Source organism: Amblyraja radiata, chromosome 15, assembly GCF_010909765.2.
Source record: "Amblyraja radiata isolate CabotCenter1 chromosome 15, sAmbRad1.1.pri, whole genome shotgun sequence".
Taxonomy (NCBI): Eukaryota; Metazoa; Chordata; class Chondrichthyes; order Rajiformes; family Rajidae; genus Amblyraja; species Amblyraja radiata.
In genome coordinates, this window is record NC_045970.1 from 37,417,538 (window position 1) to 37,428,333 (window position 10,796).

General features: G+C 46.7%; 1 protein-coding gene across 2 annotated transcripts in view; it reads right to left on the minus strand.

Moving 5' to 3' along the window:
• Positions 1-8,836, minus strand: part of cnnm1 (cyclin and CBS domain divalent metal cation transport mediator 1) — a 57,014-nt gene extending 48,178 nt beyond the window's left edge. For both annotated transcript variants that reach the window (XR_004414187.1, XM_033034067.1), the window contains exon 1: positions 7,379-8,836. Coding sequence is in view for 1 of the 2 variants with exons in the window: in XM_033034067.1 (XP_032889958.1) it covers positions 7,379-8,786 (1,408 nt within the window). In the remaining variant the exon portion in view is untranslated. The remainder of the gene's footprint in view (positions 1-7,378) is intronic.
• Between the last annotated feature and the right edge of the window lie 1,960 nt (positions 8,837-10,796).

Sequence of the window (10,796 nt, forward strand, 5' to 3'; positions counted from 1 at the left end):
GCTTCAGCACATTTAAAAAAATCTGCATGCCCTTTGAACAATCCAGGATTATTTCATCCTGTAGTTTTTGACTCCCTTAGGTACACGAGGATGAAAAGAAAAGCACACATGGAGGAGCTCTACGTAAGATTATTACTGTAACTGCCACATTAGAAGTTAATCAATCAGGTCTGAGGACAGAAACCTAAGCGGAAAGAAGAGAGAGATCTGAGCATGTGGATAGCTCACATACTTAATCCATTTCCTTTGCAGTTGATGGAATTAATCCAATGTTCAATCCAGTGTCTTACTGAAAATTTCTAACTGTCCCACGCAATCTATGTGTCTGAGCTAACACAAACAATAAATGTGGCAGACCGCAGGAAAACTGGGACTTGGCACTTCATCCTCTCTCGACAGAACGAGGTGCAGTAACAAACAAGGGCGCTGACAAAATAGACTTACACTGTGTTGAAAACCTTGCCCAACAAAGTGTAAGATAGAAATACCAAGGGTAACAGAAACCTCGTCTAATTTTAAACTAAAACACAGTTTCTCTAAAATGTCATGCATTTAAGGTCTAGTAAGGGTCCCATCATCTGATGGGACTTGAAGCTCGCACAAATTATAATTTTCCTTGACTGGAGATCCTCAGTGCATTGATAGAAAACCAGTTTGGACGCAGACTCGAACCTCGAAGCCCAGAATAAGGGCAAGATGTTTTCAGCAGTTCATAAGTCATAGGAGCAGAATTAGGCCATTCAGCAAATCCAGTCTAATCCACCATTCAATCATTGCTGATCTACCTTTCTTTCTCAACCCCATTCTCCTGCCTTCTACCCATAACCTTTGACACCCTTACTAATTAAGAAGGAGGAAACTGTATTTCTCAGTCCCTACCTGCGTCTTTGCTCCGAGCCGCATCTTCGCCCCTTCCTCGCGGCCTGCCAACGGGACTGGAGTGGCGTTTCCTGCCAGGACCGACCAGTACCTCAGCTTCGGCGGCAACACAGCGCTGAAGCACCATCACGGAGCGGGTGATGCTTTACCCGGGTTGCCGTGTGGTAAGCTCCGGAGTGCTGAGACTGCCGACTCCAATATCGCGGAGCTGTGGTTGCGGAGTGGCCAGCCGCGGGCGGCACTTGGTTTAAACACCACGGAGCCTGGGATCTTTTGCCGAGATCGCCAGTGTTGGAGCTCCAATCAGCGCGGCCTGTGGACTTCGGGAGCAGCGGTCTCCGGGGAGGAAGCAGCCGTTCCAGACACTCCAAGCCGCTGAGCATGTTCTCCCGACGCCGGGGCTCCATCATCCGGGCGAGTGGGCCTGAAACATCGGGCCGCCATTGCGGCAACTGCGGAGGCTTCAATAGGCCCGACCATGGGTGAACAAGAGGAAGAGGTCTGGACTTTGTTGCCTTCACTCACAGTGGGAACCATTGTGGGGGGATGTTTTTATGTTCAATGCTAAATTCTTTAATGTTGTGTTTTATTTTTATTGGTGTGCTGCAAATGGCAACTCAAATTTCACTACACCAACTGGTGTACATGACAATATATGTCCTTTGCCCTTTGTCCTTTGTAATTACGAACCTGTCAATCTCAGCTTTAAAAATACCCAGACACGGCCATGGCAACTATCCATTTTCTCCAGAGATGCTGCCTGACCTGCTGAGTTACTCCAGCAGTTTGTGTCTATCTATGTTATGCACCTCATCGCATTCACTAACTGGCTTCATATTTGAAGAATGGTCACACTGGCCAGTTATCGTACTGGCATAGAAAATACAATAACAAATCTTTTAAAACACTACAACGATTTTGTAAACATTCTGTAAACATTTTTTTTTATAGCATTCATTCCACCAGCTGAACTACAAACTTCACATTTTAATTATGTTAATTCCACAATTTGATGCTTGGGCTGAGAAACAACATCTACATTTGTTTTATGTAATGATTCATGAAGTCTGAAGAAGGGTTCTGACCCGAAATGTCACCCATCCTTTTTCTCCGGAGATGCTGCCTGACCCAGAGTTACTCCAGCACTTTGTGTCTATCTTCGGTATAAACCAGCATCAGCCATTCCTTCCTACACATGATTCATTATAGATTAATAAAATGTCAAAGTAGCAAACATTGCAAGTTAACTATCCCCACTGCTATAATCACAACAACAGCAAAACATAGTTTAGAATTTTCCATAGCAACAGATCTATTTTTGGATTGCTGTCAAAGAAGTTGTTTTAACCTAAATTTAGGAATGTGAAAGATGTTTGTCTATTTTTATTTTTGCTATTTTTTAAATAGATATTATTATTCAGAATCCTCCATGGTATGAGAATGTTGAATGAACATAAAATGACTGAAATATTCAGTCTGAAGAAGGCTCCTGACCCTAAACATTGCCTATTCATGTTCTCCTAAGATGCTGCGTGACCCAGCACTCTGTCTTCTTCCCGCTTAAAATGACTGTTGACATCACATTTAAGTTAAAGAGAAAGCCTAGAATAATTCAATTTTTACAGCACCAAAGGAGACCCTTCTGCCCAATGAATCCATGTCAGTCCCCAGACTGGGAACAATCTGGCACTTCAATTCTTTTCATATTTTTCCACAGCTTGACAAACTATTTTCCTCAGGTGCATCTCCAGTTCCCATCTCGAAAAACCTTGATTGATTCTTCTCCAATAACCTCTCAGGCAGCAGGTGTCAAATGTTTGTACTTTTTATTAGTACATTTTCAGGACATAAGTGAGATGTCAATTTGAACAAAAATGAGTAATACAGTAAACCCTCGCTACAACGGACCATGGGGGGTAGGCAATGGTGTCCGATATTGCCGGTGGTGTTGGGTGTTGGGGGGGGTAGGGTAAAGTTTAAACCAAGGCACAGGGGGAAAAAACACAGCAATGGTGGGGGATAAACAACTGGGAATTCACAGGCTGGGGAACCACAGAGCACCCGGGCCCACACACGGTGTACCAGGGACAGGTCCTGTGCTCACGGCGCCGTCATCCTCTCCGCTCCCACCAGCTCATTGGGTAACTGGCGGGCAGTGCAACTAGAGCCTCGGTCTGCCATAACCAAAATCTGTTATTGCAAGGTTTTACTGTACTAATAAAAACCTGTTAAGGTTAGTAATACTATCTCAACCTGTGGCAGCAAAACATTTCTAGTGAAATTGTGAAACATGAGTTCCATTTCATGTTTTTCCACTTGTTAAGTTCAAATCACCGATACAAAAGAAATGGTAGACAATAGACAATAGACAGTAGACAATAGACAATAGGTGCAGAAGAAGGCCATTCGGCCCTTCGAGCCAGCACCGCCATTAATTGTGATAATGGCTGATCATCCCCAATCAGTATCCCGTTCCTGCCTTCTCCCCATATCCCCTGACTCCGCTATCTTTAAGTGCTGAGCAGAGTAAGGCTTAACTTCTTTCTGATCCTGACAGGCATAGTGAATTGGGTGAGTATTTAAAAGGTGCTGGGCTCTCGTGGAGCACCCATTGTGAGGGTGGCTGTGTTTGAGGCTGAAGACCAGTGTTTGAGAAATAAATGGTGAGGATTTGGTTTGTGAGGCTTCGGTCTGAGCAGAGAGTCAGTTTAGTTTAGATACAGAGTGGAAACACAGCCATCTGCACACTGAGTCCTTGCGACCAGCGATCGTCATTCACTAACACTATCCTGCACATTAGGGACAATTTACAATTTTCAACAAAGCCAATTAACCTACAACATGTAGTCTTTAGAGTGTGGAAGGAAACCGGAGCACCCAGTGATAACCCACGCCGTCATGGGGAGAAAGTATAAACTCCGTACAGACAGCACCCGCAGTCAGGATCAAACCTGGGACTCTGGCCCTGTAAGGCAGCAACTCTGTTGCTATACCACCGTGCAGGTAAAGGTGAGAACAGACAAGGTTTTTTTTTACCTTTACTCCAGACAGTGTAGTTGGAATGGTAGGTAGGGCAGTGGTGTGGGAGATCAGGGAAATCTCCAGTATCCCTGGTCCCTGGAAAATATGCCCAGCTGCAGCTCTTGACTCCCCATGTCAAGGAACTGGAGCCAGAGTTAGATCCAGTCAGGGTCACCTTGAATACTGAAAGTATCATAGATAGGAGTTTTAGTGAAGTGATCACACCCAAGGTGCAGGCAACAGGAACTGGGTGACCACCAAGAAAGGCAAAAGGCATACTGGGTGACCACCAGGAAAGGCAAAGGGCATAAGCAGACAGTGCAGGGCTTCCCTGTAGCCACTCCCCTCAATAACGGTCTATTTTGGATACTGTTGGAAGGGGTAGTGATCTTTCAGAGGGCATCAACATCAGCCAAGTAGGTCTAGGTTACCGTAATCGGCTCTGCGGTTCAGCAAGGAAAGGGTGAAGTCAGACGGAGCAATAACGATAAGAGACTCAATAGTTAGGGGGATGAGACTGAGATTCTGTGGCTACAAACAAGAGGACAGGGTGTTGCCTCCCACGAGTCAGACTCAAGGATATTCCAGAGCACATGTGGAGCATGCTATGTTTTATTTTAAAATACTGTCTACATTAGCTTCCCATGTCAGTGATAATAATGGAGTTACTGCCTCACAGCGCCAGAGTCTTGGGTTCGATCCTGACTATGGGTGCTGTCTGTACACAGTTTCCACATTTCCCCCTGTGACCACGTGGGATATCTCCAGGAGCTCCGGTTTTCTCCCACATCCCAAAGACATACAGGTTTGCAGTCAAGTTAGATTCTGAAAATTGTCTCTACTATGTAGGATAGAACAAGTGTATGCGTTATCATTGGCTGGCGTGGACTCAGTGGGCTAAAGGGCCTGCTTCCATGCTGTATCACTAAACTAAACTAAACGGCGATTTCAATGTTTTGTAGTCCTGGAGGAGGTATCAGAGACAGGACTACAGCAGAAAACACATAGACATTTTTAAGCCTGAGATGCTGGTAGAGTAGGTGGTAATTCGTCTCAAATACTGGGTGATACATGAAAGATTCTTGGTGTAAGTTAGGATATGGAAAAACTTGGGATGTTCAAATTTACATTGGTTAGAGGATGGAAGGCCACCCATAAGGGCGTTGAGATAGCCAAAGACATGAACCAGCATTCAGCAACAAATGGGTGGACGCTGAGACGAAGTGGGGTTGCTGGAAGTAGAAGCAATGCTCATAAGTTCCTCTCAGGGCCAAGTACAACACTGCAGCAGAAATTATCTGGTTCCGGCTCTGATGTTCATCTTCATAGTTCTAAATATGGCAGGACTATTACTGGAACTTTGTGTGGCAAATTTCTCCCAAAGTAAAGTGTACAAAGGCATTGATTGACTTAGAAACTCAGCTAACTGTCATTTAATACAAGATAGCGCCCAAGCCAAGCCACTCTCTGCATGCTGGTCACACTAGTAAATCTGCAATCAAGCATTACAATCCTTCCACTCTTTCAAATCTCTACTCCAATAGCATAATTTCTATTCCCATTATCTTGTATCTGTACACTGGTGATGGTTTGATTGTAATCATGTATAGCCTTTACACTGACTGGTTAGCACGCAACAAAAGCATTTCACTGTACCTCGGTACACGTGACAATAAACTAAACTAATGACATTTAAGGAATAACAGAAACTGTACAGCAACACCAGATCTGATTTGTCCCAACTCACCCGGGTACCGTTGAAAAAGAGCTACCAACCTAGCTGCACATTCTAGCACTAGGTCCTGAACTATGAAGAACACATTTGTGTGCTTTTTTAAATCCAATAGGTATGTCAACCTCAATCATCCTTACAGGCACCAAGTTCTGCCAAATTCTGGGAGATTTATTTCCCTCATCGTCCCTTTAATTCTTCTACCAATTACTTTAAATTTTCACATCCTTGTTGTTGACCACTGTGCAAAGAGCAATAGGTCCTCTTGGTTTACTCTAACTGGGCCCCTCACAATGTCAAAACATAAAAATGCTGGAAGAATTTGGTGAGTTAGGCACCACCAGGGAGGGAAAGGACAGTGATGTTTTGCGTTGGGACTCCTCTTCAGAGTGATTGAATTGAGGGGGAGAAAGCCAGAAAATCTTTAAGGAAAATAAAGGGGACAGGGCAAAGCTCGTTTTCACCTAACAAACAGCTAACAATGGCCTATTTTTGTATCTATCCTGGCAAATGATAGGTGGATACAGGTAAGGTGAAGGACGCAAAGTGCAGGAGTAACTCAGCAGGACAGACAGACAATAGACAATAGGTGCTGGAATAGACCATTCAGCCCTTCGAGGCAGCACCGCCATTCAATGTGATCATGGCTGATCATCCCCTATCAGTACCCCGTTCCTGCCTTCTCCCCATATCCCCTGATTCCGCTGTCTTTAAGAACTCTCTCTTGAAAGTATCCAGAGAACCGGCCTCCACCAGGTAGAGAATTCCACAGACTTACAACTCGCTGTGAGAAAAAGTGTTTCCTCGCCTCTGTTCTAAATGACTTACCCCTTATTCTTAAACTGTGGCCCCTGGTTCTGGACTCCCCCAACATCGTGAACATGTTTCATGCCTCTAGCGTGTCCAAACCCTTAACAATCTTATATGTTTCAATAAGATTCCCTCTCATCCTTCCAAACTCCAGAGTGTACAAGCCCAGCCGCTCCATTCTCTCAGCATAGAGAGTGGTGAATCTCTGGAACTCTCTGCCACAGAGGGTAGTCGAGGCCAGTTCATTGGCTATATTTAAGAGGGAGTTAGATGTGGCCCTTGTGGCTAAGGGGATCAGAGGGTATGGAGAGAAGGCAGGTACGGGATACTGAGTTGGATGATCAGCCATGATCATATTGAATGGCGGTGCAGGCTCGAAGGGCCGAATGGCCTACTCCTGCACCTAATTTCTATGTTTCTATGTCTATGTTTTCTATATGACTGTCCCGCCATCCCGAGAATTAACCTTGTAAACCTACGCTGCACTCCCCAGAGAGCATGGCTAAGTCCGATAAGGGACCGATACGAAACGTCACTAATTCATGTCCTCCAGGCATCCTGTCTGACCCACTGAATTACTCCAGCAATTTGTGTCCTTCGTTGTAAATCAGCATCTGCATTTCCTTGTTTCTACGGGTAGGTGGGTTTGATTGGTAGATTGGTGGAATACATGACAAAGGCTAGAAATGAAAAGGGTGCCAGATAAGGAGAGAAGTGGAGTGAATTTTAAAGCCAGAGGGATGGATATAGGTGGAAGGGGACAGGGGCAGGGTATTAATTAAAATTGGAGAATTCAGTGTTCATTCTGAAGGTAGACATCAGGCAGCATTTCTGGAGAAAAATGATGGGCTACGTTTTGGTTCGGAACCTTTCTTCAGACTGTTCATACTACTACCCAAGCTGATAGTGAGGCGCTGTTCACCTGTCTGGACTCACCTTTTTTAAAGTCTTCCAGAACCCCAGCCAGTCTTGCATCATCAAATACGAAATGCAGAGGGTGGCTATAAAACTTGGTCATAATATCTAAAGACATTCCGTCATCTGGATCCACAAATGCCAGGTCTTTCACGAAAAGTATATCAACTATGTTTGAGCGCTCGCCCTCATAGACAGGAATCCTCGTGTATCCACTCTGCATGATTTCGGACATGGTGGCGAAGTCCAAGATAGCATCAGAGCTCAACATGAAGCAGTCCCGCAGAGGTGTCATCACGTCCTCCACCGTTTTGCTCCTGAGCTCAAGAGCTCCTTCGATCATGTTGAGCTCCTCTCTAACCAGGCCGTCGTAAGGATCGGTCACCTTGAGCATTTCGATCAGCTTTTCCCGAGTGTAGAAATTAGTTATCTCCTGGCGCAATACCAGATCCAAGAGTTTGCTGAGGGGATAGGAGGCCGGGAATGTGATTACCATGAAGAATTTAGTCACCCAGATGGTGCTGGAGGCCAGTGCCAAGCCGTGTCTGGAGCAGACGGCGTAAGGGATGATCTCGCCAAAGAAAAAGATGCATCCAGTGCAGACCAAGATAGTCAGCCAGGTGACCTGTATGATCTGGCAGAGCCACACGACCAGGGAGCAGTTCATTAGCACATCTCCCAGCATCAGCGTGCACAGCAAGTAATTCCCATGTTTGCGCACCGACTCGATGTGCTCCGAATATTTCTTCTCCTCCTCCGTGCCACTGTTCTTGATGACCCGCAGCTCCACCGGATCCAGGGCCATCAGACTGACGTTGAGGATGCTGAAGAGGGTGGAGAGGCCGACGAAGAGCACGGCGACCATGATCTTGAGCTTGAGGCTGGTCGTCTTCTCTTTCTCCACCAGCACCAGGTGGAAGTCGCGGCGGCCGAAGCGCACCCAGTCCTGGGCGGCGGGGCCTCCCACTCGGGCGCAAAGGGTGTAGTGTTTGACCGTGTCTCCCTTCCTGAAGCTGCGGACCTCTACTTCCACCTCAGCCGTGCGCTCGTCCACCGCCAGGCCCAGCACGATGACGTCCGACGAGTCCTGCGGACAGTTCGAGCGGGCGTTCCGGTCGCCCTGGCGACCCGGCTGGTGGTCACCCTGGCGACCGACCTGGCCGCCAATCGTCTCGACGAAGGCGAGGCCGTGACCATGGTCGCCCAGCAACCCGCTGAGCCGCAGGCCGCTGCCGTAGAGGAGCAGCTTGAAGCGGGTGCCCTCGGCCACCGTCAGCATCCCGTCCTCCAGGTAAACCTTTTTGGCCGACGTGTGGTCCGGCCGCATGCTCAGCAGCTCGGTGCGGTGGGGGGGGAATGCCGTCTGGGCCGAGGCGGTCACCGCCGCGCCGCACATCCAGAGGTAAACGGCCAACGGCGGCGCCGCCATGATGCAGAGCGAAGCCCACGGCTGGAGGGGCGGGGACACGTGACCGGCCCGCGACACGTGACCGGTGCGACTCCCTCCCCTGCTGCAAGGCTTCTCTGATCTTTGCTGCAAGACTTCTCTGATCTTTGCTGCAAGGTCTGAAGGACAGGGTTGATATTGTCACGTGCACTGATGTACAGTGACAAGCTTTGCTTCAAATGCTAATCCATTAAATCAGTTAATACTTTGTACCACGGTGTATAAGATCTTGAGAGGAATCGATTGGGTAAATGCATAGGATCTTTTACCCACAACTCTTTCTGTTAAAATGCATATCTCTCAGACTCCTATTGTATACCTTCCCCTCCTCCCTCAATTTAAACGTGTGACTTGCTGCTTTACAGTAGGGGAAATCAAGGACCCGAGGACATTGAGTTACAAATACAGACAACCCTTGCAATCAGTCTGAAGAAGGGTCTCGACCCATTCCTTCGCTCCAGAGATGCTGAGTTACGCTAGCATTTTGTGTCTACCTTCGATTTAAACGGGCATCTGCAGCTCTTTCCTGCAAAATGTTTAGTTTGGTTTAGAGATACAGCGCAGAAAGAGGCCCTTCGACCCACCTAGTCCACGCCGCCCAGTGATCCCCATATACTGGCACTAGGGACAATTTACAATTCGTACCAAGGCCAATTAACCTACAAACCTGCACATCTTTAGTGTGGGAGGAAAACCAGAGCGGCTGGGAAAACCCATGCATTCGCGGAGAGAACATACAAACTCTGTACACACAGCACCCGTTGTCAAGATCGAACCCGCGTCCATGGCGCTGTAAAGCAGCAACTCACCAGTTTACGTTGAGGGGGGGGGGGAAAGATGCATAATAGGAACCTGAGAGGTAACGTTTTTTACAGAAAGAGTTGTGGGTATATGGAACGAGCAGCTGGAGGTGGTAGTTGAGGCAGGTACTATCATAACGTTTAAGATACATTTGTAAAGGTACATGGATAGAGTATTACAGCGTAGAAATTGTCACCAACTTGCCCACACCGACTAACCAACATGTCCCATCTACACGTCCCACGTGCCTGCGTTTGGCTTGTGGATTGGAAAGGTTTTAAGGGATATGGGCCGAGTGGGACTACTGTAGATGGGGCATGTTGGTCAGCCTGGGCATGTTGGTCCAAAGGGCCTGATTCCATGCTGTATGACACGATGACTATGCATAAATAGGGGAATAACCTGAGAACTGTGGCCTCTGGATTCAGAAGCAGCTTCTTCCCAACAACCATCAGGCTATTGAACAGTACAAACTCCAACTAAACTACAGACTACCTTGAACGCACGAGGGACTTCAGGTTTTGTTTTGACTTTAGACTATATTGTTTGTTTATAGAAAGAAAGAATTGCAGATGCTGGTTAAAACACAAAAGGACATAAAGTGGTGGAGTAACTCAGTGCGTCCTCTGGGTGCTTCACTTTCCTCCCACATCCTAATGACGTATGGATTTGTAGGTTAATTGACCTCTGTTAAACCACTGGGTTCATTTTTAAATTTGTTTGGATTAACATCCACTAGTCTGGAATATCTACTCATCCAGCACTACCAAAGGCCCAAGGATGCCGGATTTTTGGAATGTTACTGCGCTTCTTTTTATGAAACCGCAAGATGGCACAGTGACACAGCTGGTAGAGCCGCTGCCACACAGCGCCAGAGACCCTGGTTCAGTCCTGATCTTGGGTAATGTCCGTGCGGAGTTTGCACGTTCTCCCTCTGACCCCATGGGTTTCTTCCAGGTGCTCTGCTTTCCTCCCACATACTAACTACGTATAAATGTGTAGGTTAATTAGCCTCTGTAAATTACCCGTAGTGTGTAGGGAGTCAATGAGAAAGTGGGATAATATAGAACTTGCGTGAATGGGTGATTGATGGGCGAAGGTCTTATTTCCATACTGTGTCTTTCAATCAATTAAAACCTCGTGAAATTTGATTTGGTTACACTCTTGTGAAATATCTTGAGACATTTTACT